The 22,644-nt window shown below is 42.7% G+C and overlaps 1 protein-coding gene across 17 annotated transcripts in view; it reads right to left on the bottom strand.

Moving 5' to 3' along the window:
- Nucleotides 1–22,644, bottom strand: part of KALRN (kalirin RhoGEF kinase) — a 705,208-nt gene that overhangs the window by 295,052 nt on the left and 387,512 nt on the right. For all 17 annotated transcript variants that reach the window (XM_025281073.3, XM_025281358.3, XM_025281444.3 and 14 more), the window contains 2 exons: nucleotides 20,885–21,059; nucleotides 3,565–3,760 (listed from right to left, as the gene is read on the bottom strand). In XM_025281073.3, the coding sequence (XP_025136858.1) occupies nucleotides 3,565–3,760; nucleotides 20,885–21,059 (371 nt within the window). The remainder of the gene's footprint in view (nucleotides 1–3,564; nucleotides 3,761–20,884; nucleotides 21,060–22,644) is intronic.

The raw sequence follows: 22,644 nt of genomic DNA, 5'->3' as shown, positions 1-22,644 counted from the left end.
ATGAGGCTAAATCATGGCAAGTGAGAACTGAAGGGAAGTTTAAGAATGAAGGCCCACCTTCCATGCTAGACAGAAGAAGAAACTAAGGTCTACAGAGAAAGAATGGTGACTTCCAAAGTCAGACTGCTTTTTGGTGGTGCAGCTGGGCCTTGAATTCTAAATTCTGCCAGTGTGTTTGACCCAGCATGACTCTTTCCAGAAAAACCTGCCACTTCCTAAGTTGAGGCCAGTAGATAACCCTAAATAATGTGCAGGTAAAGAAAATGTTCCTATTTTGCCAACTAATTTTAAGGCTGATGTTGATTTAAGCAGAGGCTTTTGCTTTGGTTTGGGCTCTTAGCAAATCAGGCGGATTTAGTACAACCTGGCTGAATGTTACAAAGTTCACACCTAAAAGCTGGTGTAAGGAAATTCCCTACTTCCATTTATTCCTATAAAAATCAAAGCATAAGCCCTTAATTAATTCAGCTTGGAAGGCTACATAGCAACCAAATTCTTCATTTTTCCAATTGTTCTTTTTCTGAGACAGCAGTTTTTGTTTTTTTTTTTTTTTACCTCTAGTTCAAATATAATTCATTAGACATACAAGGCAAATGCCCAACCCATTTGTTCCCTGAGTCCTGTGTCTCTGAAGTTCTGCATTCTTCAGCCACCCAGGTTCTTGGCAAGGCCCACTCTCAGTCCACCTTCAACTTCCACTCCCAGTCCCAGCTCCGATGTGATGCTGCCCTCCCTCCAAGCCAGAGAGGAGACAGACATCTCCTCCTCTGCAGGACAGGCACATGGCAGCAGACAGAAGAAGCTTCCCTGAGAGCCCTGGAACTACTCCACTGGAGCTCTCGTGGGCTATGCCAGACTGAACAGCTAGCCAAGGAGGAGCAGGGAACAGCCGTCCCAGCAGAGAGGGCTGAAGAGGCCAATCAAGGCTCTTTTGACAAAGCTCATTTCTAGAACAGGATATGTGGGGGTGGGCAGCCCATCTGCCTGGGGTGTTTCACCCACTCAGCCCTCATGGTTAAGGTGGCCGCCAAGCACAGTCAGTCTACAGGGACTGCTAGCTCCTGGCAGTCTTTCTGTTACCAAGGATATCTGGCCCTTGGACAGAGGTGCACTTGCCCAGGATCATACCAGCACCTTGCTCCTAAGTGCTGCAAGTTTTCAGGCAGATGAGGCTCTCCACCTGCGAGACACATCAGTACTGAGGGATGAAGGGATAAGCATACCTGCAGAATTTCTCTGCACAGCCTCCTTCCTAGGTACTGTGTCTGCATTCTCTCATGTTTCCCTATCTTAGTTGGATAGCCAGCTATCTCGAGGATCATGAGGACAAGCTGTAGGGTGAAACCTTGAGTCCAGACAAGGTTCTCCATCAGTTTTCCCCTTCTGTAATAAGGCCTTGAAAAGGTACAGCTGTGGCCAAGAATACTGCTTCTCAAACTTTAAAGTGCACATAATTTACCTGAAGATAAAATGAGGTTCAGATTCCTAAGTCTGGGATTCTGTCTTTCCAATCAGCTCTTGAGCGATGCTGGTGCTGCTGGCCCAGAGCCCACACTTAGAGCAGGTCCTAGATCAGCAGTCTTAGATTAATGCATTAGAATCACCTGGAGGGCTTACTGTTGGGCCTCATGCCTGAGAGATTATGACGTGGCAGGTTCTGGGGATGGGCACCTGAATTTGCATTTCTAACAAGTACTCAGGTAATGCTGATGCCGCTGATCTGGGGACCACAATTGGAAGTTGCTGTCCTAAGGTACACCAGAGATATCGGCTGCTGTGATTTAACCTTCACAATAAAAAGCAGTGATTCTCAGCCCTGGCCGCACGGTGGCATCATCTGAGAAGGTTTTGCCAAGGCCCAAGTCCCATTCAGAGGTGCTAAATCAGAGTATCTGGGTATTGTCATTTTTAAAATAATCCCCAGATATACCACAAAGTGAATAAGGGCTCCTCCTGGAGCTGCGTGGAGCATGATCTGCACCCTGAAAACAGTGTCTCACAGACAGCTGCAGCCTGTTCACAACACAAATGAACATTCAAGGAAAGATAATACTGATCAAAGTAAACAGAATTTACTAGATTGTCTCTCCTCCAGTTAGGAGTGAAGTTCCTTTGAATGCTTGTTTGTCCCCTTTCAGGTCATTAAAAGAAGCACAGTATCCTAAAGTCAAGTTTGATTGCTAAGGTCTGTCTGACAATCTCACGATTCTGAATCAACAGAGACATGGACCAACCGTGTTTCAGAGAGTTGATGGCCTGAGCTCCTGCCTGCCTCTTCCTGGAGGACCTGGGGTGGTGAGGGTGAGGAGACCTGGGCTCTGGCAGTCCACTAGTTTTAGGCCCAGACCAATAACTTCTTCCTTCTGGACTAGGGAACCACTATGGCTCTCTCCAGCTCTGAGCTTAAAGGCTGTTCGGCTAAGTGGCAGCTGAAACTTAAGAGTCCATGCATTTGTTGGATAAACAACGAATAAATTCTAAATAGAAAAAGAAGTCTAGTCTGAGTAACAGCCATGTGTTTTTTGAGAAGTTATAAAATTATATGACCTTGCCATAAATTTTGTCTGTACTTTTTACACTCACACACAGACCAGTGATAAGAAAAAAGAGGACTCTGGGAGGGCTTCCCTGGTGGCTCAATTGGTAAAGAATCTGCCTGCAACTTGGGAGACCTGGGTTCAATCCCTGGGTTGGGAAGATCCCTGGAGAAGGCCATGACAACCCATTCCAGTATTCTTGTCTGGAGAACTCCATGGACAGAGGAGCCTGGTGGGCTACAGTCCATGGGATTGCAAGGAGTTGTAACACTGAGAGGCATGGACTGGAGATGAGGAGTCAGCCCTGAGGGTGGAGGACAGGGCAGGAGAGTATGTGCAGGGGATAGGGGTGGAACAGCAATATGAATACATTTGAATACAAATCACAAGGATGGCTGATGGCATTTGGAGCCCACCTGGTTTATTTCTCTAGAGCACCATGTTTGTAACTCTGTGCTAATTTCCATCATTGGTTTTTCCCATTCTCCCCACAGCACCACAGAGAAGGCAACGGCAACCCACTCCAGTACTCTTGCCTGGAAAATCCCATGGACAGAGGAGCCTGGTAGGCTGCAGTCCATGGGGTAGTGAAGAGTCGGACATGACTGAGCGACTTCACTTTCACTTTTCACTTACATGCATTGGGGAAGGAAATGGCAACCCGCTCCAGTGTTCTTGCCTGGAGAATCCCAGGGACAGGGGGATCCTGGTGGGCTGCCGTCTATGGGGTCACACAGAGTTGGACGCAACTGAAGCGACTTAGCAGCAGCAGCCACAGCACCAGAAGAACCTGGTCCTATTCCTGTCTTTATGATAGCTAACTGGGCAACCTCAGACAAACAATTTCAGCTCTCATGCTTCAGTTTCTTTTTTTTTGTTTTTAAATGGTACAAAACTCTCTGTTCCTTGTACCTGTGGGAAGAGAATGAATGAGTGGAGTGGAAATGGCCCTTGGAGTTAAGCTGATTGATGTTCTTGTTTTCATCATCTCCCTGCTGGACGCATAAGCACAGGACAGGTCTCCTACCTGAGGCCTGGACCTCCATGATGTACTGGTGCAGATCCTGGCCCTGCTGGATGACCTCAAAGGTCATGTTGTTCATGGCTAGCTTCCGCTCTGTGTGGCGCTGCAGCCGCTGTTCCGCCAGTGTTAGATCCTCCGTGTTGAAGTCATTCATCTGCCGAAGCAAATCCTCATTCCAAGCGTCGAGCTCTGCTGTCACCTGTAAGGCAACCACCGTCAGTGCAGCTTCACTGGTTCACAAGAGACATATGTAGAAGCTCACTGATTCTGAGCCTTACTAACTAATCTAGGTCAGATCTGACTCTGCTTTGCATCTCTTTCCTGACCCCTAGACTACGTTTAAGCAATGATGCCAGGCACCCATGTATGCATGCCTTTAATAGGGTTCTCCCTGTGTTTCAATGTCTACAACACCTACTTTGCTGTACACCTGGAACCAGCTATGCTCCAATATAAAATTAAAATGTTAAAAAAATTGTTCTCCCTGTGCTTTAGTGTCTACAGCAGCAGCAAATACTTAAATGATGACTTACGGTTTAGAAAGGTTTTGCATGCTCCATCTCACTCCACCCACAATAACCTGAGACACAGGCAGGGTGGAGATCTCTAGGTCCATCTCACAGAGAAAGCAGCCGATACTCACTCACACAGATGGAATGGTTTGCCCAGAGTTTACCCTACTCATGAGGGACATGATCAGAGGACATAACTCAGTTTCTCTCCTTACTGCAAACACTTGGTCCACCATACCGTAACTGTTGTTCTAAAGATCTCATCATTGGAGAAGGCCTCAGAAATTATGTACTGAATCTAACTTCAAGAAACAAACAGAAGGCTGGAGAAGCCCAGGGATTGACCGAAGGTCAGGTAATTGTTTAGAGCTGGTATACACTAAACCCAGGGATCCTGATCTGGTTCCTTTGTTCTGGGTACAGGATTCTATTACTCACAGAGGGTGATGCCTGGTAATAGTGACTAAACAAGGTGTAAATGTATAGCTTACCAGTAGAAATCCAAGAAGATTACACACTATTGAAAGGCACACATGATTCTAATGAAGACTGAAGCATAGAATGAAGGGAAACTGCCCTAACATGGATTTGCTAATTGGTTATTGCTCTACAGTTTCAGTCATGTGATGTGCCCTCATTTACTCAAATAAGTGCCTGCACACGGAGACTGAATCCTACACTTCCTTACGATCGCTGCAATCAAACACACAGGAACAACTCAGAAGTACTTAACTGGATAATAATTCCACATGATACATAAATCAAACAAAACCTTTTCCAAAGTGGGTTTCAGGTGTGTTATCTCATGAAGTACCTGTGAATGGCACACGTAGTGTCACTCTCTTTTCTGGGAAGAGGCAATGGAAGCCTCACCCCAGATCACACAGTGCAGTTTGGTCCAGGCACCCTAAGCACACAGCCCAGAGACCAGCTTAGTGATTTTCATCATGCTGGGAGGCATCCCAGCTGACATGTGGCAAAACCTTCCCAGTTACCAAACACTGCTATCCAGGAACATCAGGAGACAAAGAGAAGGAAAGACCAGTCTGATGCAGCCTATTCACAACGGGAGATGGCACTGTACCATGCTGTGCCAGGGCCACACAGACCCAGATGGGAAAGGCAAGCAGTCCCTCATGAGAGGCACAGGATTCCCATTCTTCGTCTAACAGTAAGACTTTCCTCCATTGAAAGTGCAGTTACTCTCTTCGAAGCAGAAATGGGGCAACTAAAAATATTACCTTCACAAGTCAGACAGAGGAAGACAAATATCATATGATATTACTTATATGTGGAATCTTAAAAAAAAAGGTACAAATGAACTTATCTACAAAACAGAAATAGAGCTACAGATGTAGAAAACAAACTAACAGTTACCAGGGGGTAAAGGCGGGGAGGAAGAATACATTGGAAGACTGAGATTGACACATACACACTACTGTGTATAAAATAGATAACTAATAAGAACCTACTGTATAGCACAGAGAACTCAGCTCAATACTCTGTAATGGCCTATATGGGAAACAAATCTAAAAAAGAGTGGATATTTGTATAACTGATTCACTTTGCTGTACATCTGAAGCTAACACAACATTGTAAATCAACTATAGTATAATAATTTTTTTTTTTTTAAACCCTTCAGTGTCATGGGTTCTCACTTTATGCCCCTACCTCTTTGCAGGTCAACTAAGGGATCCACTGAGTTCAGCCCAAAACCTGGTATCAATTTATTGTGGGGAGTTCTTGGTGATTTGGGAATCAGGAGGTTGGCAGGCACACAGGTTTTTGTTATATCCTATCTTTGAAAAGCACTTCATTCTGTAACTAGAGAAGGGAGTTAAAATGAGAAAAACAAGAGAGCGAACTTATAATTGTGGGCTTCCTTGATGGCTCAGTTGGTAAAGAGTCCTGCCTGCAATGCAGGAGACCCATGTTCAGTCCCTGGGTGGGGAAGATCCCCTGGAGAAGGAAACAGCAACTCACTCCAGTATTCTTGCCTGGAGAATCCCATGGACAGAGGAGCCTGGTGGGCTACAGTCCATGGGGTTGCAAAGAGTCAGACACAACTTAGCAACTAAACCACCACCAACTTATAATTTATAAGAGATAATTTATAGAATGAATAGGACTTTGTAGGCTAGGCCTATAAATGTTTTTCCTTCTTGTATTAAAAAAAAATTGAAGTAAAATTTGCATACAATAAGATACACAAATATTCAGTTCTGTGAGTTTTGACAACTTTAGATACCAGTGTAACCGTCACCAAAAACAAAATACAGGACCTTTCCATCACCCTAGGGACTCACCCCTTCCAGTCAGTTCCTGCCCACTGCCTTCAGGTACTACTTTCTGATTTCTATCATCACAGATTCTTAGATTCCATATAAATGAAATCATACAATATGGACTCTCATGTCTGGCTTCTTGTGTTCAACACACTGTATTTAAGATTCAGTTGTGCTGTATCCGTTCATTCCTTGCTGCTGCTGAGTACTGTTCCACGGTGTAGAGACCCCGTGATTTGTTTACCAGCCCTCAAGTTGATGAACTCCTAGGTTGTTTTCAGTATTTCGCTATTATGAGTAAGGCTGATGTGAAAGACTTACACAAGTCTTTTGTGGACACGGCTTTTCATTTCTCTTGAGAGTCACTTAGGAGTGTGATTGTAGGGTCATAGGCTAAGTGTATGCTTAACATTCCCAAGAGGAATTTCACATTCCCTGTGAAAGTTTCAGTTGTTCACCATCATTTGGTACTATCAGTCTATTTAATTTTAGCCATGCTAGTGGGTGTGAAGTGATATCTTATGACTTTAGGTTGTATTTTCCTGATGACTCATCATGGTGAGCACATTTTCATATGCTTATTGACTGCTGGAATCGACTTTTAGAAAGTGTCAATTTTTTTTCTCATTTTTCAGAACCTAGGTTATCTTTTGATTATAGATTTGTTAGAGTTCTTAATACATGCTGGATATAAGTCATTTATCAGATAATATATGGGAAAGAGCCCAAACAAAATTTTTAGTCCATTTCCTTGCCTACAAACTTAAGGGAAGTAAGAATAAGACAAGCATGAAAGAAAGAGTCTTTTTCTTTATATTTCTTTTTCTTAACATTTTAGCTTTTGCTTTGTTTTCATGAAACTGAGTCAATGAAGAAGCTGTTTGTTGCAGGAAGACCCTAGAGAGGTCCCGAGCCATGAGTCTGTGGAGTGGAAAGGCAAGTGCCAAGAGGCCTGATCAGAGCAGAGCAATGATGAGGTGCTTTAGCTGTGAGAATAAAGCTCAGAGGTCTGGTATCTTGAGAATCTGAATCCAAACCAAATGTGAAATATACCCAGGATTCTATATCTGGTGTTTCTATATTCCTTCCTTCCCCTTCTCTACCTACACTACCCAACCCCATTAAGCTGAGGGGCCCACGTCTGAAATGAAGCCTGAAGAATGAGAATTTCAAGAAGCTACTCAATGCAACAGCCTGACTTCCAAGCTTTGCTCCTTGGGTCTACACATTCTTTACTATCTCTGTGGCTGACCTTTCCCAACTTCCAAGAACTGAAGCCCAGAGCCTTGAAATAGTCTGATTTATGTATTTCAAATGATGGCTAGAGTTTAATTATTTTCTTTCCTGAGTATTTTCTGTTTCCTCAAGGAATATTCTGTTATTGGCTTCCCCCTCTCGACGTTCTTTCTAGGGCACAAGGCTGGCACAGAGCAGGGGTTCATTTTTTAAGGTAAAAAAAATTTGTTTTCAAACCTGAAGTTCACTTTACTGCTAATGAACAAACATAGCATTCTAGCCCCATCTCATGCTGTCCTGTTATGTGAACTAGGCATGTGGCTTACTCTCTGGTGTGAGAAGTTGCTCTGCCCTCTCCAGCCACCTTCTCTGGTCCGGCAGCCCTGAGACATCCTTGCTCCTCCTCCCAGTCTGCTCAAGTCCTCACCACCCTTCAGAGTCAACTCTGGCATGGAGTTTCATGACAACCCCCAGAACCTGATGTTTTTCTCTGGCTTATCTCATTACACGGGACAAGGGTTAATTTGCTAGTACAGAAACAAAACCACAAAAAGAAAAACCTGTCTGGTGGACTAATCCGGTGATCTAACTCCATTTGGAAAGGAAACCTGGAAGAATTTGTTCTGGGCAGAAACTAAGGCCTGAACCAAATGAGTGAAAGATGGAACATAAGGTACCCACAGGACATTCAGCTTTCAATCAACCTATTTTTCTTTCTCCTTCCACTCAATTAGCTCCATCTCAGCTCCTGGCTCACTCAGTTCCTCTCTTGGCTCCGATGGCCACTCTCTGCCTCGTTCTTCTGAATTAATTGAAGTGTTAGGATATGATGACCTCTTTGAGAGATACATTGGCAGTGTTTTCTATTCTAACAATTATCTACTCCAGAGTCACAGCCATAAGGGAAATCAGAGGAAAGAGCTAAACAGGAATTTAGATAGGATAAGAGGCAGTAGGAAATGGGAATGCACTTCAAAAAGAAGCCCAAAGCTTTCCTGCCAGATGAGATTCACTGAATCCAGTATTCTGCAGCCCAAAATTGACTCCAGGGACTTGGTTTAGCAGTGGCCTTGGGCTCTGTTCTCAGAAAGCCCTCTTCTTTGGCTCCTCTCATTTTTGGGGTCCTTTCCAGTAGTTATGTGTAGAGGATACTTTCTCCCCTCACCCCCAAGTGTCTTAAAGAAGATATTTTACCCTGAACTGTGTATTCATTATGGGATAGACAGTATTTTACCACTACCTTCCCAGGTGGCACTAGTGGTAAAGAACCCACCTGCCAATGCAGGAGATGCCTGAGACAAGGGTTTGATTCCTGGGTGGGAAAGATCCCTTGGAGGAGGGCATGGCAACCCACTCCAGTATTCTTGCCTGGAGAATGAATCCCTATGGACAGAGAAGCCTGGCAGGCTACAGTCCATAGCATCGCAAAGAGTTGGACATGACTGAAGCAACTGAAGAATCCCAGGGACGGGGGAGCCTGGTGGGCTGCCGTCTATGGGGTCACACAGAGTCAGACACGACTGAAGCAACTTAGCAGCAGCGGCAGCAGCAGAAGCGACTGAGCACACAGTGTTAAGCATTTGATTCTCTTTTCTTTCATCCTCATAGCAGCTCCTCACAGCAACAACATGAGAAAACCAAGGCACAGAGAAGTCGCATCATTTGCCTCAGGGCCTCAGAGCTGGTGGAGGCGGGACTGAGCACTCAACTCCAAGGCCAAGGGCTCTTAACCACGGTGTCATATCCATAGAGCTGGTATAAGAACCATCTTCAGGGCGTACTTTAAAATTTTTCTCACTTCAGAGAAGTGCCTGTTTAACCTTTCCTCTGTTTTCTTCTCTAAAAAAACCTTCACAAACTCATTGTAACTCCATTTTCTTCACTTCACATGAACTTTTAAAATTAATCATGTGCTTTGAACAGATCAATAAATTGTATGTTTGTGGCTTTATATAATGCCAGGAATAACTTACCCTTTCAAAAAACACACAACCTTCCCCTAGTAAGATATTTGTGTTGAAGAGTTTGGTAAATTTTAAAAATTGATTCTGAGAACTTATATACTTAAAAATATAGTTTATATATTTAAAGTATACTGAGTACTTATACTCAATATAAAGGTCATATTAATCTAACTGGAATTCTTTGGTCCCTCAGAAGCATTTGGGGCTTCCCTGTGGCTCAGACAGTAATGAATCTGCAATGCAGGGGACCTGGGTTTGATCCCTGGGTTGGGAAGATTCTCTGGAGAAGGGCATGGCAACCCACTCCAGTATTCTAGCCTGGTGGGCTACAGTCTATGAGGCTGCAAAGAGTTGGACAGGACTGAGCAACTAACACTTTCACTTTTATTTTCAGGAGCCTTTGCCATGAACAGGATAAACATCTGCAATCTGGCATTGGGGTGTGAACACTGGGACAAAAGTTGTGGCAAAGAGAAGTGTAATCTGCCCTCTGCATGGGCACATTCTCTTTATGGCAACAGCAAACGCCTGTGTCTCTCACAGCAGTTATGAACACTCAGGGATCACCTAACAGATCAGATCAGATCAGTCGCTCAGTCGTGTCCAACTCTTTGCGACCCATGAATCGCAGCACGTCAGGCCTCCCTGTCCATCACCAACTCCCGGAGTTCATTCAGACTCACGTCCATTGAGTCAGTGATGCCATCCAGCCATTTCATCCTCTGTCGTCCCCTTCTCCTCCTGCCCCCAATCCCTCCCAGCATCAGAGTCTTTTCCAATGAGTCAACTCTTCGCATGAGGTGGCCAACGTACTGGAGTTTCAGCTTCAGCATCATTCCTTCCAAAGAAATCCCAGGGCTGATCTCCTTCACAATGGACTGGTTGGATCTCCTTGCAGTCCAAGGGACTCTCAAGAGTCTTCTCCAACACCACAGTTCAAAAGCATCAATTCTTCAGTGCTCAGCCTTCTTCACAGTCCAACTCTCACATCCATACATGACCACAGGAAAAACCATAGTCTTGACTAGACAGACCTTTGTTGGCAAAGTAATGTCTCTGCTTTTGAATATGCTATCTAGGTTGGTCATAACTTTCCTTCCAAGGAGTAAGCGTCTTTTAATTTCATGGCTGCAGTCACCATCTGTAGTGATTTTGGAGCCCAGAAAAATAAAGTCTGACACTGTTTCCACTGTTTCCCCATCTATTTCCCATGAAGTGATGGGACCAGATGCCACGATCTTCATTTTCTGAATGTTGAGCTTTAAGCCAACTTTTTCAGTCTCCACTTTCATCAAGAGGCTTTTTACTTGCTCTTCACTTTCTGCCATAAGGGTGGTGTCATCTGCATATCTGAGGTTATTGATATTTCTCCTGGCAATCTTGATTTCAGCTTGTGATTCTTCCAGTCCAGCGTTTCTCATGATGTACTCTGCATATAAGTTAAATAAACAGGGTGACAATATACAGCCTTGACGAACTCCTTTTCCTATTTGGAACCAGTCTGTTGTTCCATGTCCAGTTCTAACTGTTGCTTCCTGACCTGTATACAGATTTCTCAAGAGGCAGATCAGGTGGTCTGGTATTCCCATCTCTTTCAGAATTTTCCACAGTTTAGTGTGATCCACACAAAGGCTTTGGCATAGTCAATAAAGCAGAAATAGATGTTTTTCTGGAACTCTCTTGCTTTTTCCATGATCCAGCAGATGTTGGCAATTTGATCTCTGGTTCCTCTGCCTTTTCTAAAACCAGCTTGAACATCAGGAAGTTCACGGTTCACATATTGCTGAAGCCTGGCTTGGAGAATTTTGAGCATTACTTTACTAGCATGTGAGATGAGTGCAATTGTGCGGTAGTTTGAGTATTCTTTGGCATTGCCTTTCTTTGGGATTGGAAGGAAAACTGACCTTTTCCAGTCCTGTGGCCACTGCTGAGTTTTCCAAATTTGTTGGCATATTGAGTGCAGCACTTTCACAGCATCATCTTTCAGGATTTGGAATAGCTCAACTGGAATTCCATCACCTCCACTAGCTTTGTTCGTAGTGATGTTTTCTAAGGCCCACTTGACTTCACATTCCAGGATGTCTGGCTCTAGGTCAGTGATCACATCATCGTGATTATCTGGGTCATGAAGATCTTTTTTGTACAGTTCTTCTGTGTATTCTTGCCATCTCTTCTTAATATCTTCTGTTTCTGTTAGGTCCATACCATTTCTGTCCTTTATCGAGCCCATCTTTTCATGAAATGTTCCCTTGGTATCTCTGATTTTCTTGAGGAGATCCCTAGTCTTTCCCATTCTGTTGTTTTCCTCTATTTCTTTGCATTGATCACTGAAGAAGGCTTTCTTATCTCTTCTTGCTATTCTTTGGAACTCTGCATTCAGATGTTTATATCTTTCCTTTTCTCCTTTGCTTTTTGCTTCTCTTCTTTTCACAGCTATTTGTAAGGCCTCCCCAGACAGCCATTTTGCTTTTTTGCATTTCTTTTGCATGGGGATGGTCTTGATCCCTGTCTCCTGTACAATGTCATGAACCTCATTCCATAGTTCATTAGGCACTCTATCTATCAGATCTAGGCCCTTAAATCTATTTCTCACTTCCACTGTATAATCATAAGGGATTGGATTTAGGTCATACCTGAATGGTCTAGTGGTTTTCCCTACTTTCTTCAATTTCAGTCTGAATTTGGCAATAAGGAGTTCATGGTCTGAGCCACAGTCAGCTCCTGGTCTTGTTTTTGCTGACTGTATAGAGCTTCTCCATCTTTGGCTACAAAGAATGTAATCAATCTGATTTCGGTATTGACCATCTGGTGATGTCCATGTATAGAGTCTTCTCTTGTGTTGTTGGAAGAGGTTGTTTGCTATGACCAGTGCATTTTCTTGGCAAAATCTATTAGTCTTCGCCCTGCTTCATTCCGTATTCCAAGGCCAAATTTGCCTGTTATTCCAGGTGTTTCTTGACTTCCTACTTTTGCATTCCACTCCCCTATAATGAAAAGGACATCTTTTTTGGGTGTTAGTTCTAAAAGGTCTTGTAGGTCTTCACAGAACCGTTCAACTTCAGCTTCTTCAGCGTTACTGGTTGGGGCATAGACTTGGATTACTGTGATATTGAATGGTTTGCCTTGGAAACGAACAGAGATCATTCTGTCGTTTTTGAGATTGCATCCAAGTACTGCATTTCGGACTCTTTTGTTGACCGTGATGGCCACTCCATTTCTTCTGAGGGATTCCTGCCCGCAGTAGTAGATATAATGGTCATCTGAGTTAAATTCACCCATTCCAGTTCATTTCAGTTTGCTGATTCCTAGAATGTCACCTAACAGAACTGGGTAATAAATTCAGAGAGAATATGACGGGATGTTTGCTTAAAATGTGTATGCAAATACATATGCATATGTGTGTGTGTATATATATATATCAAATTTGTATATATTATTTAGGTAGTTTATTAATAATAACAATGTTAACTACAATGTATTACAGTGTTAAGTGCTAGGTACTTGAGTTCTATGTGTTAACTCATTAAATCCTTAATAACTCTATGGACTGGGAATTATTATTCTCATACCTATTTCTCAGATGAGGAAACCAAGGGAGTAACTTGCATAAAATCATACAATTAGTGAAGCTGGTGAGACAGGTTTCAAACCCAGGCCCTGTAACTCATACTGCATACTCAGTGACTATACTACACTGCCATTCAGCAAAGAGTGGCTGTGTGTGTGCATGCATATGTGTGTGTGTATATCAACACTACACATGTTATGCACATTAAGGCCCAATCCCATTCCAACTAATAATGAGGAGGAAGGGTGTAAGGCATTTCACTGTGGTAAGATGCTCTGAAATACATGAGCATGCTCTGTCAATACATGCTCTGTCAATGCAAATGAACATCTTTCTGTTCTATAATGTCATTATTTATATTAAAATGAGAAAAAGTGAAAGTGAAGTCGCTCAGTCATGTCCGACTCTTTGTGACCCCGTGGACTGTAGCCCACCAGGCTCCTCTGTCCATGGGATTCTCCAAGCAAGGATACTGGAGTGGGTTGCCATTTCCTTCTCCATACTGGAGTGGGTTGCCATTTCCTTCTCCAGGGGATCTTCCCGACCCAGGGATTGAAGCCGGGTCTCCTGCATTGCAGGCAGACGCTTTACCCTCTGAGCCACCAGGGAACTGAAGGCTAAATATTCTTCACTGACCTACAAGTGCTGGCTGGTAGGAGAAGAGCTATTGCAGCTAAATAGAATTTCATTGCTTTGGGAAGAGCTATTTCATCTACAATGGGTATGTATATTTACATGTTCTTTGGACTGAAAGGAGATCCAGTCAGTCAATCCTAAAGAAAATCAGCCCTGAATATTCACTGGAAGGGCTGATGCTGAAGCTCCAATACTTAGACCACCTGATATGAAGACCCAACTCACTGGAAAAGACCCTGATACTGGGAAAGATGAAGGCAAAAGGAGAAGGGGGCCTCAGAGGATGAGGTGGTTAGATAGCATCACTGACTCAATGGATATGAATCTGAGCAAAGTCTGGGAGATAGTGAAGGACAGGGGAGCCTGGTGTGCTGCAGTCCATGGGATTGCAGAGTCAGACATGACTTAGCGACTGAACAACAACATATTTATGTGTATTACCACTGTGAAACTAAACTAAATTACCATAGCCATTTGTTCTTCCTGTAGTCTAGTATTAGGCTCTTTTCTGTTAATCAATTAAATTGATAAGATTAGTGAATTCTAATACAGATTATTTTAAAAATATATCATGGAATTTCACTGTGTTTTAGAAATACATACAATCTGTCCAGAGTTAAAATACTGATGTATGTAGCTATAAGGAAACCTTTGAGGATACTGAAAGAAGCAGTATGGAAAAGCAGGACTTAGCAATAAAGAAATCCATGCAGTTATTTTTTTTTATTTTTGTGAAAAAAAGTAAGAACATATCATAACACTCTAACTGATGAGTTCCAATGTTTGGTTACCTAATTTCTATTCCAACTGGATAATTTAGATACTGGAACACAGTTTTTATGACCAAGTTCATGTTCTTTTTTTCATCATCATCATGATTAAAATTGAGATCTTTTAAAATCATGACTGATACTGAGGGGATCTTGAGTCTTTATTTTGCCCATATCTTTGCCTCTTAATCAGTTTGAGACTCATAGAAATCTATTGTTTTCAAAAAATCTCCCATCTGTTGAAGAGCTCCCATGATATATATTGTTCACCCATTCTAGAACTTATCAATGCTTGAGTTTCAGAACGGATTTTCTTCCACAAAGGCTAAACACCCCATGCTGGAGTTTACGTTATTTCCTTCTACTGAGTTACTTGCATCTTTACCAGAAAGGAGAAGTGGGCAGCACTTGAACCTTCATAATGTCACCTGACTTCAGGTCCACAGCCCCTTACCCACCCCATTACAGAATGATCTGAAAGCTTCCATTAGGGATCTTTGATAATTTAACAAAACAGGTGACATTCTAGAATACTAAAGCTATGTAAGTAATTTTTTTTTTTTAAATGGAAGATGTGAGGGGAAACTGCCAATGATTCTGAAATCAATTTGACAAAAGTCTAGAAGAAACGATCAAATAAATATTTTGCAAGAATTTTGGTTTACTTTATTGCACTTATTCTGTATTTCCTTTGCAAAAGAACTGGAGTACATTTAGAAAAGGATATAGGGATCCCAAGGGAACCTACAAAGATTGATCCCAAACAAATCTTATTTTTTTTCTTGATATAGTTACTATGTTGGTGGGTTTGAGGCACATTATAACCAGGAGAACAGCAAGGCTTTGCAGAGTCTAACACTATCTATGGAGGAAAGGGCTGTGAAATCGGACTAGATGATGTGGCCCTTTAAGGAATGACTGTGTGGGCTGATGGCTCTGTGTCACTGAAGGAAAACGTCCAGTGAAGCACCACAGAGCCCTGCCTGACCTGGCCAATATTTCAAATTGTTGAAACACTGATAGCAATAATAAATTAAATATATTTTGATAGGCTGAAGAACTGTGCCAGAAAAAGGAGAATAAAATTTGAGAAGAAAAATACATAAAACACTTTCATTTAAATTTTTTACAAAGTCAGTGTACTGCCAACATGTACCCAGAAAAAACAGCCAGGGGCTTTTGGGGGAGCAGAAGCGTCAACAGGACAGGTGATAAGTCATAGAAATGTCTCTTGGGCTGAGTGTATAGAACACCAGCGTCTTGGACACACAGCTGCCCCAGGGTTGGTGGGGCCGGGGGTATAAGCCACCGTGGATAACTAGAGTCCAGCCACCAGGAGGCAATGAGGCAACAATGTGGGCCCAGAAAGTGGGGAGAAAGAACACTGGGGTTATATCCCACAGAGAAGGGCTAACAGTGAAGAGAAGTAGTTATTGAAGTTTTAGAGGGGACTGCAGAAATAACTTTCACAATCTCAACACTTTCTGGATAAAGGAAAAGAAGCCCATGACGAACATTTTCAAATACGTTAAAGCTTCCAAAAAGCGGGAGCAGATTCGTTTGGTTTCTCCAGAGAGCAGAAGCAGGAGAAAAGGGCAGAAGGAGATCTTGGTTCAACACAATAATGAGATCCTGAGTTCCCTCCTCTCCTGAACTCTGCTTCTGGGCTCTGGAGATATTCTGGTAGAAGCTGGATGGCATTCTTCAGAGATGCCAAACCCTGGCCATCAATTTTGACCTGTCCTCCAGGTGTCATCTTACAGGGAAACCTTCCACGGGCAGCCTGAAAAGCTAAGCGGTCTTGCCTCAGTGTTCTCATCGATCTGTAAGCCTGTCTGTGTCATAAATTATCACTATGGGATGGTTCTGTTTCTTGGGTTCTTCCCATCTAGCCCCCTGATAGCAGGGACAGTTTCATCCTCAGTGCCCAAAATAATTTTTGAGGCATAGTAGGTGCTCACTAGATGCTTACCAAGTTGAATTTGTTAGGTAAAAGACTGACTGAACAATCTCACTGAAGTATAAAACATAAAAGGCCTCTGCATACAACCAATCACAGAGTTGATGCTACCAGTGAATAACAATCAGCTTTCTCTCCTCTAGGAAGAATTTTCCTCCGTGAAGGCCATTTTCCTCTAGCCTCAGCCTGGCCCCAGCCTATCCCAATATGAACCCCATGGATTTAGAGCTGCTATTCCGTTCCTTACTCTGATTAATTGTGCGGATTAATTTTCAAGTACATTGAAAAAACTCTTGTAATTACAGAGTCAGAAATTTAAAAGAAAGATTATAGGTAGGTGTGGCCCTTTTTTCATAAAGTCCTTGTATGGGTTTATCTTTCTTGGTGTCATTCCTAGCACTCTCCAGTATGCGTATGCTCATCCCAGGGGGCACCCAAGATTGCCCATTGATAACAAATAGAAAAATTCTAAGTATATAAATAAGCATATGTATGTACATATATATTATACACACACATATTTGATCAAACTACTAAAAAAAAAAAAAGATACAACAGTTCCCTGGACTTTCATAGTATACTGACCCCAGACTCTCACTTGTACCACATGGTAGATGGTGTGTTGGGAGGGCTCCTCAGAGGACACAGGAAGTATCTCAATACTTCAGAAGACAGACTTTCTGGCTCATCTGTTCAGCTGCTTTTAGCACATTTCAAATTATTGCTCTTTTCATGTGCCCAGTTAAAGGGACTTATCTAGTTTTAACTAAACTACCCTTCACAAAAGACATGTGGCTTAACAAGGTTCCTCAAAGAAACTACAGTTTGAAGATAATACTGACCATGAAAGCTCAAGAGAACTCAGAACTCTTTGGCAGCCATGTGACGGGGTAAAGAAACAATGACAATCTAATCCGATCTGTCAAGAAGCAGAACCAAAAAATAATTGAAAATTATCAAGAATACTATTTGAAATACAGAACTGCAGCTTCTGATGAAAAAGTCAAGCTTCCTTCACCCTAAGGGCACAGTGAATTTTGAGATTATTAGTGACAGAATACATACATAAGCTAACACAGATGAGCATGTAGAGAGCTGAAAGTTCAAAAACAGTTTATTGAGTGTATATTATCAAAGGAGTTTGGAGACCACTGACCTGTTCCTGTTTCTAAAAATATTTTCTTTCCAATCATTCTAATTAATTGTATAAAAGGTGAAATGCATGGAAGCATCAAAAAGAAGAAGAAATTTTCCATATTCTTACCATCACAAGATAAAGATTATTTGCATTTGGTGAAGTGTCTTTTCTATTACAACTGTTTCTTATAACATGTCTTTCACAGAAGGAGGCTGAACTTACAGGGAAAAAACTTGATAGAATATCTGTGAGTCATTGCTTCTGGTCTCCAGGGATGTGAAGAAGGCATATCAGGAATGCAGTCTTGGTTTTTTAACTTTTTCCTAATACGTTTGGGATAAGTGTCACTCTTAGCCGGGGACCCTCAACACCACCCCAGGTACTTCGGGAGCCATATAATTACATAAAAGGAGACTAATGCAGCAACTCATGTCTTATCTTAGTTTTAAAACTATTAGCCCATGCTAGCCATCAGTGACATGGTTAAGGAGTCTTAACTTAGACTCCCCAGATGTGGGGGGCAGGCCTGCACTGGTCTTCAGTAATCCCTAGGAATTCTGAGTATGCCCATCAAATGCCTTCCTTTAGGGAAGGAAACCATAGCTGTGGGTCCTGCAGTGACAGGCTCTGCCCTGGCTTATATCAGCTCCACACAGCTCTCATTACAGAAACCACCCTCAGTTTCACACTCTGAATCTTCTCTAGAAGCTTGCCTTTTACCTCCACAGTGAAACACTAGCTGGCATTTGAAATAATCTCATCACCCTCAAATATAACTCTGACAATCTGACTTAAAGCAGAAATTTTCCATAAGTTTGGCAGGATTTTCATTCCTATCTAAGATGAAAAGCAACATTTCCCCAAGTTTGGGGCCACACCTGCAATGGGGAACCAGACCTCTGCTAAAACCTGGGTGTAGAACCAAATTCTTATTCCCCTCATTTGACCTATTCACTATTTTCATCTCCCTCATTTTATTAGACCCTTTACTGCTTCCTTACTTCAGCTTCGCTGCATACCAAGCTGTCCAAGTTGTCAGGGTGGGAGGGGAAACTTATACAACACAAAGGCTGAGAAATGCAAATCCTACAATTTAAATATCAAGCTCTTCTACTGCAACATTTAAATAGGATCAAATTTTAAGCTATTTGATCTATAGCCAACTTTATTATTTTTTTTTTTAAAAAGGCATATTTTTTTTCTGTAGGCTTTGGGCCGGAAATGGATTGTCCCAGAATCGCTGCAGGCAAACACATCCTAATGGTGCCCGCAGCTGATGTCAATGGGTTACAGTCCAAGTGGCGAAGTGAAGCTAACCGACCCACTGTGGAACTAAACCAGCAACCAGACCTCAAAACCACAGCCATCTCACCAAGTAAAGCTTAAACACCCAAACCCTTAGGTTATTTCCTTCCCCTTAAGCATTTTTTGATGTGGACTTGGAAGGATAGGGAAGTAAATAAAGAACACAACAGCCAAATTCCCACACCTGCTAACGTAATTCCCTCGTGGATGTATTCACTCTCAGTGGGTGAAATGGAGTCAAGGACAGATGGTGGGAGTGTCCGTGGCCAAAACTACTGCAACCAAACATCACCTCTGTTTATTTCTCACTCTCAATTATCACTCTTTCTTTTATCACCTTTGTCACCCCATGTTCATGCCTTTCCACACACCAATATCTCTCATTTTCCATTGGCATTTTCATTGTTCTTTCAATATATGTTTAAATACCATTTGCAACCTGAAATCACTATGAGTACCAGTTCAAAATAGGTTATAAATAAAAAGTATAAATAAATTCACTTGAAGTTATGGAATGAGTTGGAAGGATAATCAAGATCTAGATTTAAAGACTTATCTCTTCCTTTATTTCAGAAATTGTCCAGAGAGCACCTTTTAGAACATGACATCTTTAAGTAAAACCTTGCAGTGGCTTCTAGGAAGTTAGGGTAGAGGTAAAGAAGAGAAAGGTCAAAAGAGAGTCAGAGATAGGAAGGATGGCTCTAGGGATTGAAGAAGAGGGCATCTGTTGTCAAAACAGCTTTCTGGCCTATAAGCGGTTGAGAATGACACTGAGACTGGAATATTGGAGCATTCAACATTTGAAGGGTTTCCCTGATGGCTCAGATGGTAAAGAATCTGCCTGAATGTGGGATACACAAGTTCAATCTCTGTGTCTGGAAGATTTCCTAGAGGAGGGAATGCCAACCCACTCTAGTATTCATGCCTGGAGAATTCCTTGGACAGAGGAGCCTGGTGAGCTACAGTCCATGGGATCACAAAGAGTCGGACACAACTGCACGACTAACACTTTAACACTTACGTTCAAAAAAATAATAATTTTCCTTCCCAAACCAGTTCCACAGAAGTTTCCGTAGATATTGTTGGGAAGATCAATCCCAGACCCCCAGAAGCCTCAACTTGGAGGAGATGGCGGAATGCAAAGTAAAGTTTTAATGAACGGTAGAGAGAGAATTGGTTTTCCTTCACAACACACCAGCCAGGAGCAAAGAGAAGACATAGTTTTTAACCATTTGCCATCGCTTAAAAGGACAATACGCCATAGGTGTTGAATGTTTCTCACGGCTCAGAAACCCTACTGACTTGGCTTTAGTCACTGGCTTAAAGCAGAAAATAATAAAAGGCTGGTATTATGTGGGGCAGACATTATTAGTAGGCATCAAAAGAGGACATAAATATACCAGAACGCCAGATTCTGACCTTCCCAGGATGAGCTGAGGCGCTGATGAGATGAACCAGCAAATGACCTTTGCACACGCTTAGTTTCTTCATAAGCAGAAAGCAAACGAAGGACTGGGCTTTCCTTCCTCTGACTTCCTGGCTGCTGTGTAAGTCCATCCAACCCCTAATCTACAGTCACCAGCTGAGATGACCACCTAATTTTAATACCTTCCTACTCAAGAAGCTATAGAACTTAGCAAATCTACCTCAGTCACCAAACAACCAACTCCGTGGTCTTCCAGGAACCAAAGTGCCAAGCAAGAGTCCAGTGAAAACCAACAAACCCTTCCCAGTGGACTAATCCCAGAGACTGAGGAGAGGGCCTCTGCTTGGCAGTGGGGTGAAAGGGTCTGGAAGGAATCTAACACGGTGATCATGAATTTGCTGATCTCTAAAAATGTATTGTGATACATAATCCCGTCCAGTCCCCTTAGTTTAGCTCTGGGGCAGTACCCTTGGCCGGGAAGCAGCCTGCCCTCCACCTGCCCATACCTCCCCCCCACATCTACCTCAATGGTGTACTGCTCAAAGATGCGCAGCTGCAGGAAGATGTCCAGCTTGATCTTGCGTTCGTGGAACAGCTCCTCCATTTGCACCTGGGCGTCATCCAGCTGCTGCAGAACCGACTCTATGTGGCTGATGGAGCTACTATGGGGCGTCTTGTTGTTGGACACAGCCGAGTCCCTGTGGCACAGTGGGAGAGAGAAAGGAGGGGGCTTGCCATATTAAAAGTGACAGTGGAGAGGGAGGCTTCCTTGTCTCAGCAATAGGGATGGTAATCAACAGAGTCACTCAAGCAATGGGTGTTTATCAGACTCCTATTGTGAGCCTGGCACAGTCTGCCTAATAGGTGAGCCAAAGATACATGTATCCTCTTTGGGGTTCACAGCACTGTAACTCCGAGATTAGCTGCTGTCCTGTTTCTCAGACAGAACTGTGACAGGAATCAAATGAAATAGCACATGCAAAGGGGCTCTATAAACATCAATGAAATGGAATGGTTCCAAACATATATGTAGTCTAATATACACATATTTCCATATACACACACAAATACACATATCACAATACATAAAGGTAGACAAATTAAAAGTATATGGAAAAAATCCTTCCTAGTTTTAACTCACAGGATCATGGTTAAAGTAAAATGAGATCATGGTTGCAAAAACTATTCATCCCCTTTATAATTCTATGCCAAAGTTATGGCTGGTATTATTTAATAGGCTTCAAGCTGTACTTAGGAAAGCTTGAAGCCTGGCTCAAATCCCTGATCTGACATACATGGGCTGGTGACCTTGGGAAATCTCCTCCCTGAGGCTCAGTTGCCTCCTGTAAAGTGGACTTAATAATCCTCACCCTGCTCATGGCATGGTTTGCTGTTAAATAAGATGGCATGTATGACTGTACTCTGTGACCAGGAATGTGCTGTATGCATGACTGTTAATTCTGAAAGATGTGTCAGGTTCTTACTGGGCACAGGTCCAGTTGGGGAAAGTAGAATCTAGGGCACAAGAGGCTGAGCAATGAACAAAGGCTTCAAAGATGATAAGCCCTGATTTGAGTGTTAGAAGAAAAGGATGAACCAAGTAGATGGGAAGGGTGGGCTTTCTGAGCAGAGAAGGTCCATACAAAGGCAGTAAGGGGAGATGACACATCACAAAGGGAATAAAGAGATAAACATTGATCGAGATAAACATTGATCTGCTGAGACAAGCGAGGTGGTAACACCTCCAAAGAGACCGTTACAATAGAAAAACTGGAATTCACTACGTTTAGATTCTATAGGGCCTTGAGTGAGTAAGCTAGAGCCCCTAGCCTTGAAAGAAACAGGCACATTCATTATCTCATGACATCCTGGTTTCTGATACAATCTAAGAAGTCAGAGGGGAAAGTCCTTAGTTTTGAATGCTCTCATCAGCAGCTTTTCTGAAGATCAGGTCCTTTTGGCCTATGTCTGACTCAGAAGCAATGGTATCTGAGCTCACACTGTTACTGGAGGGAGCACAAGGCCAAGAGCCTCCCCTTCTGTCATCTAGAGGACTTACAGTCCCTCTCTTCTCACCTTGGCCTATTTGGGCATGAAAGCCCACCATGCACAGCTTCCCCAACCATGAAAAGAACTCAAGAGGAGTACCGAACACTATACATCGTGCATTTGCTGAGAACAGCACTATTGAGAGGATGTGATTATATTTCTGATGGCTCCCCTCAGTCTTTCTCTATCACTCAGCTTCCAGAATGAAAAGGATGATTTCTGGCCCCTTTGTAT

This window comes from Bubalus bubalis, chromosome 1 (genome assembly GCF_019923935.1).
Source record: "Bubalus bubalis isolate 160015118507 breed Murrah chromosome 1, NDDB_SH_1, whole genome shotgun sequence".
In the NCBI taxonomy this organism is placed as follows: Eukaryota; Metazoa; Chordata; class Mammalia; order Artiodactyla; family Bovidae; genus Bubalus; species Bubalus bubalis.
The sequence above is the reverse complement of the archived record's forward strand: the minus strand, read 5'-3'. Positions and strand labels throughout refer to the sequence as shown.